We start from the raw sequence: 17,581 nt of genomic DNA, 5'->3' as shown, positions 1-17,581 counted from the left end.
GTACCTGCATGTATTTTGAGTTTTATGTGACGGTTTATATTACAATAACTTTACTTTTGCATTCAGAAAGTTTGATTTCTTAAAGCTGGTCAAGTATTAATGGAACAGTGGCGATGTGTTAGAATGAAAGAACATTTTATTATTATTATTTTGTCACGCTCCAATAATCCTGAATAATTGTTGAATAATGACGTTTCTTCTCACAATAATCGTCACATTTTACATCGTGACATGCCTAAACACGAAGCAAAGCGATGAACAATGGGGAGGGAGTTTATACGAGCTTCTTCTTCCCACTCCGTTTCGAGCTGTTATTGTCTATTATTAGCATTTTTGTCGCTGACTTGAATCGTCAACACGCAAATGTAAATGTACAGCTTCATATGAACTTAAACTGCTCAAAATAAAACAATCAGGCCAAATGTTAAGTGTTTAAAAATACAGATGCAGACGCACTGATGACATACTGGCACCTGGGCCATTCCCACGCATCAGATGATATATTTGCCCCATATTGATTCTATAATGCGTTTTAAGATTTTTATTTCTTTTTTTTTCATAGTTTATTTTTAGGTTTTATTGTTTTTTATCTTTGTATTTTTATTGTTTTTAATTATTTTTATTTATTTTATTTATTTTATTTATTTTATTTATTTTATTTATTTTATTTATTTTATTTATTTTATTTATTTTATTTATTTTATTTATTTTAAAAGAAAAATATTATTATTATTTTTAATTGTTTTATTCATTTTTAAAATATTTTATTTTTCATTTAAAAATCAGTCCAAATAGCAGTGCTGTTGTAAGTGTATTAGGCACTAACATTAGCTCTTGCTTTTGCTTCCAGTGTCGTCCTCCTCTTCACACGACAAACATACTCTCGGATCACGTTGCCAGGTTCCCGCGGACACGTATTGTCAGACTTGCTTTTTTGGCAGAGGACGATATTTTTTAGACGTGGACTTGTACCAACTCTTAACGCGCCAGAAAACGGTTCACTCAAAGGGCCAAGTCTCCGCTTATAACCGAGACGGAACCTGTCGAAATATGACTATTATAACATTGCCGGGATGTAGCGTAAACGGCTAACGCTAATGCTATTCAAATCACATGTGTGCTATTTCGGGACAGTGAAAGGGCCCTTTGATGAGGCGTTTTGGGCATATCCTGTCTGCCGCCGCGGGAACGCTGCAGCTGCACGTCTCCAGGAAGGCGGAGTTTGAGCTGGATCGTCCCGGCGATATCTCGTGTTAGGTCACATGAGGCCGTTCGAGCGAGTCTTTTACCTTTTCTGTCTAATTATGACGTTGTTTGGTGAGTTTGAACCTGTGGTGAAGATTTAACACATTTAACGTCAGTCAAGTTGCAGTTTGTCGAAGAAAAAACCTGACAAATCACAAACAGAAGCTCTTTGTGATGTCATCAACAAGCGACGTCCCATCGTTTAACAAAATAAAGATGTTGTTAGGTATTATCATTTGTCAAATAGTCACTAATATGTGGTTTGTATGGATTTCTGCTTTAGTCAACTGCCTGGTGCTGTGTTCATGTGGTCCTCGGGAACTTATATTATTATTTATTTATTATATATTTCACTAAACGTCACTACATTTAGGTGTTTACTGTCAGCCGTGCATGTGACAGATTTGAAGAAAGACCAGACACTTCTATCATTTTTGTTTGCCAAATGGAGGATGTTTTCCAAAATGGCCGTTTAGCGTTAGCTAGCGGGAAAGCTAACAATAAATAATCTCGCTAGTTAGTGCTGTTAAAGGCTGTTAAAGAGCGGACTCTGTGCTTTTATTATTGACGACATCAAAATCCAGACTTTCTGAGATAAAAATCACGCAAACAAGTCAGGAAGCATCGTGTCACATGTGATGTCCAACCAGGAAGTAGGAAGTAGGTAGTAACATTATAAACGTAGGCTACATTTGACCTGTCATATTTAAGGTTAGTCGAACTGGTTCAGCGTGTTGACACTCACCATTGTAATCCTGGTATTATTTCACTTTATTGAAAACCTCATAGCTCAGCTTGTCCTAAATTAAAATCATAATCCTTTTGGCAGTTCGCGCGTGGCATGAACAGCCTCCGCGCGACGATGCCTCCGTCCAGTGTTTAGAGCCCACACACCCCAACCACGGCGGCTCAAACACCGCTCAGACTCTAGTGCTTTTGTTGTGTCCTTAAGCAAGACAGACGTGTTCGAATGTGGGGTTATTGAGAGGGCGGCGGTGTTCGGCGGTGGGCGGCGGTGTTCGGCGTGGTCAGCGGTGGTCGGCGGTGGGTGGCGGTGGGCGGCGGTAGTCGGCAGTAGGCGGAGGTGGGCGGCGGTGGGCGGCGGTGGTCGGCGGTGGTCAGATTCGCCTCCTCGCTTCCGTCTGTCTAACCCGAGTTCACAGACGAGCTAAAAATGATAATCTGGCTGTAATGTGTCCATTTTGGTCCAATATATATGTGAACTATGTCTGCGGATGGGGCGGAGGGGGCGGAGGGGGCGGAGGGGGCGGAGGGGGCGGATGGGGCGGGTGGGGCGGGTGGGGCGGAGCGAGCGGATGGGGCGGATGGGGCGGAGGGGGCGGGCCATGACACAGATATCGGTCTCATCTGCCGCTGGGTGAGGCCGGTTTTGTTTTAATCTTAAATGGAAGGAAACTCTGCTCAGGACGTAAACACAGGAGGTCCACCAATCAGCAAAAGGAAATGAAAGAGTGAGATCGCGGAATGAAGAGAGGCGTAAGAGAGGGAAAGAGAGAGGGAAAGAGAGAGGGAAAGAGAGAGGGAAAGAGGGAGAGAAAGAGGTAGAGAGAAAGAGGTAGAGAGAAAGCTTTCCCCCAGATTACAGAAGAGCTGCAGATTATATGTCCTGGATTATGTGGCTCATCATACGGGGAAAAAGAAAAGCGGTTTGACCAACAAACCCGGGCTGTGTTCTTTTTTAGCTTGTGTGCGACAGCCACAGACATGTAGGACAGCCACAGACATGTAGGACCTCCACAGACATGTAGGACAGCCACAGACATGTAGGACAGCCACAGACATGTAGGACCTCCACAGACATGTAGGACAGCCACAGACATGTAGGACAGCCACAGACAAGTAGCACTGACACAGACATGTAGGACCACCACAGACATGTAGGACCGCCACAGACATGTAGGACCTCCACAGACATGTAGCACTGACACAGACATGTAGGACCGACACAGACATGTAGCACTGACACAGACATGTAGGACAGCCACAGACAAGTAGGACCGACACAGACATGTAGGACAGCCACAGACAAGTAGGACCGCCACAGACATGTAGCATTGACACAGACATGTAGGACCGACACAGACATGTAGCACTGACACAGACATGTAGGACAGCCACAGACAAGTAGGACCGACACAGACATGTAGGACAGCCACAGACATGTAGCATTGACACAGACATGTAGGACCGACACAGACATGTAGGACAGCCACAGACATGTAGGACCAACACAGACATGTAGGACCGCCACAGACATGTAGGACAGCCACAGACATGTAGGACAGCCACAGACAAGTAGGACCGCCACAGACATGTAGGACAGCCACAGACAAGTAGGACCGCCACAGACATGTAGGACCGCCACAGACATGTAGGACCGCCACAGACATGTAGGACCGCCACAGACAAGTAGGACAGCCACAGACAAGTAGGACCGCCACAGACATGTAGGACAGCCACAGACATGTAGGGCCGCCACAGACATGTAGGACAGCCACAGACAAGTAGGACCGCCACAGACATGTAGGACCGCCACAGACATGTAGGACAGCCACAGACAAGTAGGACAGCCACAGACAAGTAGGACCGCCACAGACATGTAGGACAGCCACAGACATGTAGGGCCGCCACAGACATGTAGGACAGCCACAGACAAGTAGGACCGCCACAGACATGTAGGACAGCCACAGACATGTAGGACCGCCACAGACATGTAGGACAGCCACAGACAAGTAGGACCGCCACAGACATGTAGGACCGCCACAGACATGTAGGACAGCCACAGACATGTAGGACTGCCACAGACATGTAGGACTGCCACAGACATGTAGGACAGCCACAGACAAGTAGGACCGCCACAGACATGTAGGACCACTACAGAAATGTAGGACCGCCACAGACATGTAGGAACGCCACAGACATGTAGGACAGCCACAGACATGTAGGACCGCCACAGACATGTAGGACAGCCACAGACAAGTAGGACCGCCACAGACATGTAGGACAGCCACAGACAAGTAGGACCGCCACAGACATGTAGGACCGCCACAGACATGTAGGACCGCCACAGACATGTAGGACCGCCACAGACAAGTAGGACAGCCACAGACAAGTAGGACCGCCACAGACATGTAGGACAGCCACAGACATGTAGGGCCGCCACAGACATGTAGGACAGCCACAGACAAGTAGGACCGCCACAGACATGTAGGACCGCCACAGACATGTAGGACAGCCACAGACAAGTAGGACAGCCACAGACAAGTAGGACCGCCACAGACATGTAGGACAGCCACAGACATGTAGGGCCGCCACAGACATGTAGGACAGCCACAGACAAGTAGGACCGCCACAGACATGTAGGACAGCCACAGACATGTAGGACCGCCACAGACATGTAGGACAGCCACAGACAAGTAGGACCGCCACAGACATGTAGGACCGCCACAGACATGTAGGACAGCCACAGACATGTAGGACTGCCACAGACATGTAGGACTGCCACAGACATGTAGGACAGCCACAGACAAGTAGGACCGCCACAGACATGTAGGACCACTACAGAAATGTAGGACCGCCACAGACATGTAGGACCGCCACAGACATGTAGGACAGCCACAGACATGTAGGACCGCCACAGACATGTAGGACAGCCACAGACATGTAGGACAGCCACAGACAAGTAGGACCGCCACAGACATGTAGGACCGCCACAGACATGTAGGACCTCCACAGACATGTAGGACAGCCACAGACATGTAGGACAGCCACAGACAAGTAGCACTGACACAGACATGTAGGACCGCCACAGACATGTAGGACCGCCACAGACATGTAGGACCTCCACAGACATGTAGCACTGACACAGACATGTAGGACCGACACAGACATGTAGCACTGACACAGACATGTAGGACAGCCACAGACAAGTAGGACCGACAGAGACATGTAGGACAGCCACAGACAAGTAGGACCGCCACAGACATGTAGCATTGACACAGACATGTAGGACCGACACAGACATGTAGCACTGACACAGACATGTAGGACCGCCACAGACAAGTAGGACCGACACAGACATGTAGGACAGCCACAGACATGTAGCATTGACACAGACATGTAGGACCGACACAGACATGTAGGACAGCCACAGACATGTAGGACCAACACAGACATGTAGGACCAACACAGACATGTAGGACCGCCACAGACATGTAGGACAGCCACAGACATGTAGGACAGCCACAGACAAGTAGGACCGCCACAGACATGTAGGACAGCCACAGACAAGTAGGACCGCCACAGACATGTAGGACCGCCACAGACATGTAGGACCGCCACAGACATGTAGGACCGCCACAGACAAGTAGGACAGCCACAGACAAGTAGGACCGCCACAGACATGTAGGACAGCCACAGACATGTAGGGCCGCCACAGACAAGTAGGACAGCCACAAACAAGTAGGACCGCCACAGACATGTAGGACAGCCACAGACATGTAGGACCGCCACAGACATGTAGGACAGCCACAGACAAGTAGGACCGCCACAGACATGTAGGACCGCCACAGACATGTAGGACAGCCACAGACATGTAGGACCGCCACAGACATGTAGGACCGCCACAGACATGTAGGACTGCCACAGACATGTAGGACAGCCACAGACAAGTAGGACCGCCACAGACATGTAGGACCGCCACAGACATGTAGGACCGCCACAGACATGTAGGACAGCCACAGACAAGTAGGACAGCCACAGACAAGTAGGACCGCCACAGACATGTAGGACAGCCACAGACATGTAGGACCGCCACAGACATGTAGGACAGCCACAGACAAGTAGGACCGCCACAGACATGTAGGACCGCCACAGACATGTAGGACAGCCACAGACATGTAGGACCGCCACAGACATGTAGGACCGCCACAGACATGTAGGACTGCCACAGACATGTAGGACAGCCACAGACAAGTAGGACCGCCACAGACATGTAGGACCACTACAGAAATGTAGGACCGCCACAGACATGTAGGACCGCCACAGACATGTAGGACAGCCACAGACATGTAGGACCGCCACAGACATGTAGGACAGCCACAGACATGTAGGACAGCCACAGACAAGTAGGACAGCCACAGACATGTAGGACCGCCACAGACATGTAGGACCGCCACAGACATGTAGGACAGCCACAGGCAAGTAGTACCGACACAGACATGTAGGACCGCCACAGACATGTAGGACCGCCACAGACATGTAGGACAGCCACAGACATGTAGGACCTCCACAGACATGTAGGACAGCCACAGACATGTAGGACCGCCACAGACATGTAGCACTGACACAGACATGTAGGACCGACACAGACATGTAGCACTGACACAGACATGTAGGACAGCCACAGACATGTAGGACCGCCACAGACATGTAGCACTGACACAGACATGTAGGACCGCCACAGACATGTAGGACAGCCACAGGCAAGTAGGACCGACACAGACATGTAGGACCGCCACAGACATGTAGGACCGCCACAGACATGTAGGACAGCCACAGACAAGTAGGACCGCCACAGACATGTAGGACAGCCACAGACAAGTAGGACCGCCACAGACATGTAGCATTGACACAGACATGTAGGACCGACACAGACATGTAGCACTGACACAGACATGTAGGACCAACACAGACATGTAGGACAGCCACAGACATGTAGGACCAACACAGACATGTAGGACTGACACAGACATGTAGCACTGACACAGACATGTAGGACCGCCACAGACATGTAGGACCGCCACAGACATGTAGCACTGACACAGACATGTAGCACTGACACAGACATGTAGGACCAACACAGACATGTAGGACAGCCACAGACATGTAGGACCAACACAGACATGTAGGACTGACACAGACATGTAGCACTGACACATACATGTAGGACCGCCACAGACATGTAGGACCGCCACAGACATGTAGCACTGACACAGACATGTAGGACCGCCACAGACATGTAGCACTGACACAGACATGTAGGACTGACACAGACATGTAGGACCGACACAGACATGTAGGACTGACACAGACATGTAGCACTGACACAGACATATAGGACCGCCACAGACATGTAGGACCAACACAGACATGTAGGACTGACACAGACATGTAGGACCGACACAGACATGTAGCAGTGACACAGACATGTAGGACCGCCACAGACATGTAGGACCAACACAGACATGTAGGACTGACACAGACATGTAGGACCGACACAGACATGTAGCAGTGACACAGACATGTATTCCTGTAGTCGACGGGTCAGTGGTGATTTTTTTGTGATTAGTCGACCGCGTTTTGTCAAACGAGTAAGAATGCATTTCTAACCAAATAAAGGAGAAAATGTGGTGAATGAAGGTGTTTGGATAAAGAATATAAAATAATGATAAATAAATAAAAATAAAATGAGTAAAATGAATAAAATGATGTGTTTACACATTTAATATTGCAATCGTCTTTGAGCTAAAACGTCTGGCATGTGTTTTAGAGTTTGTATGGTCCAGTTAGCAATTACTATGATCAAAATGCATTATTATTACGATCATTTTAGACAAGTCACGATTGTTCTGATTCTTCGTGGGGATATCACTGAGGATAAGGATAACACCGTGTGCAATTCCACTTCCACCAGGCCTACGTCTTATCCAGTGAATTCACATTAGCAGTTTAATGTCTTTATGCTAGATAGTCTTACGCAAGGGTCCATCCTCCCATCTGGACTCCCATCGTGGAGCCGACAGCTGCCTGTGAGCCTCCGGTGAGAGCGGCGACTCTACTCCGAGCTCCTCCCGGGGTTCAGCCAGCACAGACCACTCAAGTCTGACTTCAACCAATGAATTATTACTACATAAGTTGGAGCCGAAATGGTTTATTCAGCCCAAATGTCAGTGCTCATCCGTCCATGGGTGTCAGAATGATGAAAAATTAGGACAGTTTCCATAGCGATGAAAAATGTAACTTTTGACTGTAACAGGCAGCATGAATTCACTTCAATTATTTTTAATTTTTTTATCTATGTGTTTATTTTCCAAAATTTTAAAGAACAATGAAAAAATAAGTAGATAGATACATGAATAAACAACAAACAAAAAAGAGCAGAGAGAACAACAGACATGAATCAAAACACATCCAATAAAAAAACAAAGTCCACTTCAATTAAAAAAAAAAAAAACATTTGTTCAATGTTGTTTAGTAAAAAATTGCATAATCGGAGCTCCCAAATATACACTGCTGGTAAATCATACGCTAATGTGGATTTGATAAACGCGTACTAATATTGTTAGCCTACTTAGCGGGCTAGCACCACCAAAGCTAGAGCTAACTTGTTTTCTGAGAGATGCAATAAAACTTTACATTAAACAAGCAGCAAACTACACTTTAGAAACATTTTGTTTCTCTTCTGTCCAGTAATAATTTCACACATTTTAGTCTCAATTTCTGCCCCGTTAAAAGAAGAAATTTAATTGTTTTCCGTCCTTGCTAGCTGCTGTTTAGCTTGTCCTAGCATCTGTAGCGGTGGAAACAGTGCTAACATGCTAACATTTCTTCTTCTCTTGTTTCCAGAGCTCCTGGGCGCAGCAAAGCGGGTGAACGTCAACATCCAGGACGCAGATGGGTGAGAGATCCTCCTTTATACATTCACAACGTGCTCATGTGTCGTCATTCTTTCATTTTTCTTTTTAAAGAGCGTTAGCCTAGCCCATTTCTCACCTTTGCTAACTTGTTTTGAACCAAGTGTAGGTGATAATTGTCACTGAAGCTTTTATCGTTACTAATAATGATCAAACTATGATTTTCCAGTAAAATAAGAGATGATTAACTGGTGTAAGTGGTGTTCATACGGAAAATAAGTAAAAATAAATAAATAGATTAGATTAAGAGAGCCCTATTTTCTTCCCAAATGTTTGCAATGACACTGAAATAAGATGATATCACTTAAATCTGAGGACTGAACGGAATCTCCAGCAAAGACTAATGAATATTGCATTGCGAATATCAGAAATTATTATTATTATAAGTTAGATGAGATTGGGAGCAAAGTGCTATATATTTTCTGGCAGAACTTTTTTGCACAAAGCATTCATACGTTTTCAACAGATTGAAGTCTATTTTCAAACTTGATAGAAACTAGGAATTGGATATGGCATTATAATTGTACTTATGAAACAAAAAGAAACCAACAATATAATATTAAAACGCTCATTACTTCACAAACACCCTCGATAATTTAAAATCCATAAAGACTTAATGTCTGTGTAATAAATTTAGCGTATGTCCACCAACCACCAATAATCACAATAAATAAAGACAAATATCTCAGTTATTTTATTCCAGTCGACAGTTGGTTTGCCCCTTGTCATCCATTTCCTTGCTTTTTATTTATTTTTGCTGCAGCCAAAAGTACATTCCACATGTATCTATCAAAATGTTGGAGTTTGATGTCCTGGATACTTAGATTTAAGTCAAATTGAATGTGCATTTTTATGTTCTGGGCTTAAGTTAATTGCAACTAATCGATGATGTATTTGATTTAATAAACAGATACTGGTTTATACACAGGTTCCAGAGCATGGAACAAGCTCAGAAAAGCAGTTTTATGACCCGCAATTGCATGAAAAATACAGGGAAATAGTGTAATATTCAGTGTATTTGATGAAAACAGTCATTAGTCCATAAATGTGATGCACCAGAATCCTCACTTCAGCTTCATCTGCATCAAATTTAGCATAAGAAAAAAGTTTCATCAAAAGACTAATCGCTGGACCAACTGATTAGCAAAATAATCATTAGTTTTAGCCCTATATTCTATAAGATGCAAGAAACTCTTTATTTATCTTTATCTTTATTACTCATTATTGTGTGTATTTTTATAATATTATTGCGGCAGAACGAGTGTCCAGAACCAAACTGAGACTGGTTTGTCCAAAATAAATGTTTGAAACAAAAAATCCACACACCGCGAACATTCAAACGCTTCCACGAGATCATCAACCCGTGTTTTTATTTATGTCTCTTTATTTATTCTTATTTATTCTTAGAAAATGTCTTCACACAATATGTTTCGTACCTTTCTCCAGCATCTTAACACTCGCTGCCGGGAGGCGAGAGCTTTCTCTTATCTGCAACTGAAACAAATTTAACCGACGGCAGATTAGAGTAAACGCTAATGGCCCATAATGCAATGCACCGGGGGCGGGTCAAGTGGCATTTTACAGGCCAAACAGCACGCCACAGTTTCAGTAAACACACATTTCCCCCTTTTCCCGCGTTCGAACCGACTGCCGAGCACGTCCAATCGCTCTTTTCCCGCGTGAACGTGCAGCGATGGATTCCTCTATATTTAGCGTGCGGCGCGTGCTTGAACTTTAAACACCGCTCGTCGTCCTCGTCCTCGTGGATCGTTTCTGTGTCTGATTTGTCTCACTGTCGATCAGAACGGGATGATTTACACGTCGAGCGATTAGTGGCGAGCGGGACGTTGTACTTGCATCCACGAGGGATCTCTCACACAACAGAGGGTTATGTGTGTGGGGGGCTGGGGGGGAGAGAGAGAGATTGCTGGTTAATGGAAGTAGGTCATTTACCCGCTCCCTCCCCCCCTCCCCCCTCCCTCCCTGATGTGGTTGGTGTAGAATCGGGGGGCGGGGCATTTCCACACTCTGGATTATGACAGAGGAGTTTTCCCTGGTTTTGCACACTGCGTTTACACATGTGTGTGTGTGTGTGTGTGTGTGTGTGTGTGTGCGCGCGTCTGTGTGTGTGGTGTGTGTGTGTCTGTGTGTGTGTGTGTGTGTGTGTGTGCGCGTCTGTGTGTGTGTGTGAGTGTCTGTGTGTGTGTGCGTGCGCGTGCGTGTGTGTGTGTATGTGCGTGCGTGCGCGTGCGTGTGTGTGTGTGTGTCTGTGTGCGTGCGTGCGCGTGCGTGTGTGTGTGTCTGTGTGTGTGTGTGTGTGTGCGCGTCTGTGTGTGTGTGTGAGTGTCTGTGTGTGTGTGCGTGCGTGTGTGTGTGTATGTGCGTGCGCGTGCGTGTGTGTGTGTGTGTCTGTGTGCGTGCGCGTGCGTGTGTGTGTGCGTGCGCGCGCGTGTGTGCGTGTGTGTGTGTGTGCGTGCGTGCGCGTGTGTGTGTGTGTGTGTGCGTGCGTGCGCGTGTGTGTGTCTCTGTGCATGCGTGCGCGTGCGTGTGTGTGTGTGCGCGTGCGTGCGCGTGTGTGTGTGTGTGTGTGCGTGCGTGCGCGTGTGTGTGTCTGTGTGCATGCGTGCGCGTGCGTGTGCGTGCGTGCGCGTGTGTGTGTCTCTGTGCATGCGTGCGCGTGCGTGTGTGTGTGTGCGCGTGCGTGCGCGTGTGTGTGTGTGTGTGTGTGTGTGCGTGCGTGCGCGTGTGTGTGTCTGTGTGCATGCGTGCGCGTGCGTGTGCGTGCGTGCGCGTGTGTGTGTCTCTGTGCGTGCGTGCGCGTGCGTGTGTGTGTGTGCGCGTGCGTGCGCGTGTGTGTGTGTGTGTGTGCGTGCGTGCGTGTGTGTGTGTGTGGGACATAGAGGTCTCAGTGTCAGTGACTAAATAATACATGTCATTTTCCACTTTTCCAGTCTAGATGAACTTTTCTGGTTTTGTTTATCCTGCAACATATGAGAAAAAACACGTTTAACTTTGTGAAAACAATATTTATTGCCATCGTTTCAGTGACTATTAGCTTAAAATTGCAAGTTTTTTCATTTTTCATGTTTTTATTTATTTATAATTTCACTTAAAACTTACCACTCTTATTGTGAGTGAGCTTGCATCTCCACAAACCTGACTCGTACTTGGCCTGGAGGAGCCTCCCACTGCTTGTTGTTTCTTTTGCATTATTTTTCCACAGTAAAGCATAAAAATTATCAAAAATATTGTAACTTTCCAGAAAGTTACATACTGTTTGTTTGAGTTGAATTTATCACTTCATCCCACTCCTTTTCGAGCAAAGCAGATTTTGTTCTGAAAAACATATCATTTAAGTACTTAAAGTATACATTCAAGACAACTTTATTTACATTTTTCTTCTCGTCTTAAGAAGATTTAAGTTTAATTCTTTATGTACATGACAAGGAAAGTATAAAATCCTCCTTGATCACATTCATCACTGGCCATAAAGACACATCAACACTCATAAAACAGACTTATTTACATCTCTTTTGTTTGAAGATCCTTTACATTACTACATGTCGTCTCTGTTTGACGTACTCTTATACTGCGTTCATGTTCCCTGTACCCGCACAAGCAGATATATAATGTACATATATATATGTGTTTGTCTTATACTGCAGTTCCCTCACATGCAGATGTATAATGTATATATATATATATATATATATATATATATATGTGTGTCTGTCTTATACTGCAGTACCCTCACATGCAGATGTATAATGTATATGTATATATATATATATATATATATATATATATATATATATATATATATATATATATGTGTGTCTGTCTTATACTGCAGTACCCTCACAAGCAGATATATAATGTATATATATATATATATGTGTTTGTCTTATACTGCAGTACCCTCACATGCAGATGTATAATGTATATGTATATATATATATATATATGTGTCTGTCTTATACTGCAGTACCCTCACATGCAGATGTATAATGTATATATATATATATATATATATATATATATATATATATATATATATATATATATATATACATTTGTTTGTGCTCAGACTGTCTCCGCTGCACTTCGCCGCTCTGAGTGGGAACAAGGACCTGATCTCTCTTCTTCTGGAGGCTCAGGCCGCCGTGGACATCAAGGACAATAAAGGTAAGAGCTCCAGAGACTCCAGAGTTACTCCGACACGCGCTCTGTGATGTAAGACGCCCCGGAGCCAAGGGGGGGCGGGGCGATCTCTGGCGTTAGCGGCGGATCCAGAAGAATGTGAGCGGGACGTGAGGAAGTGAAGCGAAGCAAACGTGCTGGTCTTTAAACCATTACTAAGAAATAATGAAAGTGAACAGAGTTTCTCGAAAGGTGGATGTTTATTTACTCGTGCACAGTAAATAACATTTTACCATCACCGGCGCTAATAATGCTCAAATACACGGTGTAATATTAGTGGTACAATAGAAGACATCATTCAAAACTCCTCAGATTGAACATTGCTCTAGTGCGGTCTGAAGGGTTTAGATCTGCCTGAATCGACATAATCTGATTTACTCTGATGTTTATGCTGATGTCATCAAAAAGTGTCTGTGTCAAACCCTGGACATAAAACGTTGACTGACATTGAGCGTTAAAATGATGTGATCTCCATAAAATAGTGACAAAATGCGGTTTAGTGATGAATTAGAATTATATGATGTAAGGGGGAGGAGAGGAGGAGGGGGGAGGAGGAGAGGAGGAGAGGGGAGGAGATGAGGAGAGGAGGGGGAGAGGAGGAGGAGAGGGGAGGAGAGAGGAGGAGAGGGGAGGAGATGAGGAGGAGGGGGAGGAGAGGAGGGGGGGAGGAGGAGGAGAGGGGAGGAGAGGGGAGGAGAGGGGGAGGAGAGGGAATTTAGGAATTAATTAAGTAATTGTTTAAGCTCAGTCTAATTTTATATTAAAAAAATCAGACACTAATAAATACTACAACTAGCAACAAAAACACAAATAAATGTGGAAATTATGACAAATCCTCCACAGCAGTCGAATAATAATACTGCTAAAAATATGTACAAGTAAAACATTTTACATCACACATGAAAGGATAGAAAAAATGATAATAATAATATAACAAATAGTAATACAATTAATTAGAATAAATAATAATGATAATTAAAAAAAATCTCTCATTCATATTTATTCAATTAAAGGTTGAATGGACGATTTTTTGGCCCAAATCTGAGTCTTATTTCCTCGTGTCATGGACGGCCGATTAGTCCTGCCACGTATCAATCATAAAACGCACCTACCGCTCACTTGCAGCCGCGTGTGGCTCGTCCCACGTTTCCGCGTACCTAAGCGCATTGATCTATCATAATATAGTTCCCTCAGTGTACGGGACAAAATGAAGACTGAGAAAGACAGTTCGAGCTGACACAGAAGAGACAGAAATCGAGAGACAAGCATCGACACCTCGACCATCACCCCCTCTACCCTGGTACACAATCTCGGTGTCATCATGGACCCCACCCTCTCCTTCACTCCCCATGTCAGCCACATTGTCAAGACCTCATACTTCCACCTCCGCCGCATCGCCAAAATCCGACACTGCCTCACCCTCCCCGCTGCTGAATCCCTCATCCATGCCTTCATCTCCTCCCGCCTTGACTACTGCAACTCCCTCCTCACTGGCATCTCCTCCCATTCCCTCCATAGACTCCAAATGGTCCAAAACTCCGCTGCCCGCCTCCTCACCCACACCCGGTCCCGTGATCACATCACTCCCGTTCTCCGCTCTCTCCACTGGCTCCCCATCAAGCAGCGCATAAACTTTAAAATACTCCTCCTCACCTTCAAAGCTCTTCACCACCTTGCCCCCCCCTACCTGTCTGACCTCCTCATCCCCCACCGCCCCACCCGAGCTCTCCGATCCTCCTCCTCTCTCACCCTGACTGCACCAACATCCCGACTCAAAACTTTTGGCGACAGAGCATTCTCCCGAACAGCACCCCGACTCTGGAACTCCCTCCCCCAACCTGTCCGCCACTCTCCCTCACTCACAACATTCAAATCCCGCCTAAAAACATACCTCTGCACCCAAGCCTATGACCTCCCCTACCCCTAGCCTCCTCTACCCCATTGCCTACTCTTCTACCCCCTGTTACATCCCCATCTTTTTCTCTCTACTTCTTCTGTCTTGTTCATTTTATCTGTATATTAATGTGTATTGTACGTGTTGTCCCCCCCTGTCTGTAAATACCCCCCCTTTTTTATTATGTTCAGCGTCTTTGGGTCACTGAAAAGCGCTATATAAATAAAAGTTATTATTATTATTATTATTAAATCTACGGGAGACGAGAGATGCGATGCGATCCGCCGCGCTAATAAACAAACGCACGTGTGTGTTGTATCAGTCCACACGGGGGAGTGGCATGTGCACGGGGGAGTGGCATGTGCACGGGGGAGTGGCATGTGCACGGGGGAGTGGCGTGTGCACGGGGGAGTGGCGTGTGCACTTCCACCTGAGTTCTCAAATCGTCAAAAAATCGTCCATTGCGCCTTTAATTAAGTAATTTTTTTTCTAGCTCTGTATAAATTCATATTAAAAAAAATCAGACATGAATAAATACTAAAACCAGTAAAAGACGTAGATGTAACTGTTATTTTGTGCTGAAAACGAGTCCATTGTCTTATTTTGAATCCGAGTATTGCACTTTGGAGTGTTGTAGTATCACGACATCGCGACTCTTCCATCACGTCTGGAGCTTTATCGTGGCAGAACTGCAGCGTTTTAGAGACGGAACATGGAACATGGAGGAGGTTTTTGCAGTGCAGATTTCCTCTCAGTAAATATGGGAGCGGCGGCGGGACAGGGACAGGGACAGGGACAGTGACAGGGAGAGGGACAGGGACAGGGAGAGGGAGAGGGAGAGGGAGAGTGACAGGGAGAGGGAGAGAGGGACAGGGACAGTGACAGGGAGAGGGAGAGAGAGAGAGGGACAGGGACAGTGACAGGGAGAAGGAGAGAGAGAGGGAGAGTGACAGGGAGAGGGAGAGAGAGAGGGACAGTGACAGGGAGAGAGAGAGGCCGGGCAGATGGGGCTCTAATCCCCGCAGGAGCCCAGCATTGGCACCGGCTCAGCACCAGCCTGAGTCTGAACAGGGCCAGAGCCAGAGCCGGCGGCGCCACGTTTGCCACCGTCACCTGGGCGAGGGCAAACGCAGCTGGACGGCGAGGGTCACGCTTATTTAAACACGGAAACAAACACGAACATGACACAGAGCAAATCACAAAACACAAATACTGCATTTTCCGGAGTATAAGTCGCACCAGCCAAAAAATGCATAATAGAGAAGAAAAAAAAAAACATATATAAGTCGCACTGGAGAATGAAATGTGGTTGCAAGTGTGAAAATAACAAATAATATCACATATTAGTCACTCCGAAGTATAAGTATAAATATAAGTATAAGTCGCACCCCAGCTAAAACTATGAAAAAAGATGCAACTTATAGTCCGGAAAATACGGTACAAACAAATTTGTTCTTTTTCAAATTAAATTTGAATTTTTCCATTCGTCTAATTTCTGTTATTGCCGTATTTTCCGGACTATAAGTCGCACCCTTTTTCATAGTTTTGGCCTTATACTCCAGAGCGACTTATATGTGACATTATTCATTATTTTCACACTGACAACCACAAGAGGGCGCTCGAGGCTCTAAGAGACGCAGAAGAAGAATCTGCACTTCCTCTACCTCTGGAGTTTGTGGAGTTGTTTAGAAGTGACACAGAGGAAGAAGAATTCAGTGGATTTAGTGATTTGGGGTAAAACTGATGCTCTGATAAACTTGTTAGCATGTTCTTTATGCTATAGTTATCTGAATAACTGTTAATATGTTAAGGGGCTTCCACACCGCCGCGGCCGAAGCGTCCAGTTTACATTCAAAGTCTATGTGAACGCGCGTCGAGCGCGTAGTGCGTCATCCGCGGCGCGATTTCTTTGTTTTTGATGCGCGATTGGTGCGTTTTCTTACGCTCTCGACGCTTTGAGCGCGCGTATGAGGCGGCCGAGGCGACCAAAGCGGCTCGCGCGACGCGTTCATATATGTTGAGGTCTCTGCAGCAGATGCGCCGCAGCTGCTGCAGCCGCCAATCAGAGCTGACGCTCCAGTGACGTACGTACGTATTTCCCCTCGCTTTTCCGGTATTCCTCGTGGAATTCCCCAAGAAGAGCCACTTCTTCCTTCTTCATCAACAATGGCAGACAAAAGACTGATTGTGGCTGTGTGGGAGAAAGGAGCTGTACGATGTATTCACGGTGGAACAGAGACAGAAACAAACCAAAAACGCGAAAACAACACTCTCGATATCTGCAATTTTACACAATGAAACAACACCTCTACTGCGCATGTGCGCAGACAGCTCGAGCACTCCCCATACGCGCGCCTGTGTATAGTGCCCGGGGCGTCGAGAGCGCGCGTCCAGTGCGTAAACCTTTCTAATGTACACGCGCTCAAATTCTGCGTCGGGCGCGATTAGGCGTCTGCGGTGTACGTAGCTTAACGTTAACATACCAGACACTTACCACAGTTCTGTCTGTGTCACCATGTTCTCTCAT

General features: G+C 45.9%; 1 protein-coding gene across 2 annotated transcripts in view; it reads left to right on the top strand.

The window, feature by feature from the left end:
• LOC140377237 (uncharacterized) overlaps positions 1–17,581 on the top strand; it is a 71,842-nt gene that overhangs the window by 21,068 nt on the left and 33,193 nt on the right. For both annotated transcript variants that reach the window (XM_072462587.1, XM_072462585.1), the window contains exons 2-3: positions 8,893–8,944; positions 13,048–13,145. In XM_072462587.1, coding sequence (XP_072318688.1) covers positions 8,893–8,944; positions 13,048–13,145 — 150 coding nt within the window. The remainder of the gene's footprint in view (positions 1–8,892; positions 8,945–13,047; positions 13,146–17,581) is intronic.

The sequence above is a fragment of the Eucyclogobius newberryi genome, unplaced genomic scaffold (genome assembly GCF_026437365.1).
Source record: "Eucyclogobius newberryi isolate DKJ021-1_F unplaced genomic scaffold, fEucNew1.0.hap1 SCAF_4, whole genome shotgun sequence".
NCBI lineage: Eukaryota > Metazoa > Chordata > Actinopteri > Gobiiformes > Gobiidae > Eucyclogobius > Eucyclogobius newberryi.
Note: the sequence above shows the minus strand (reverse complement) of the source record. Positions and strands in the feature narration are given on the sequence as shown.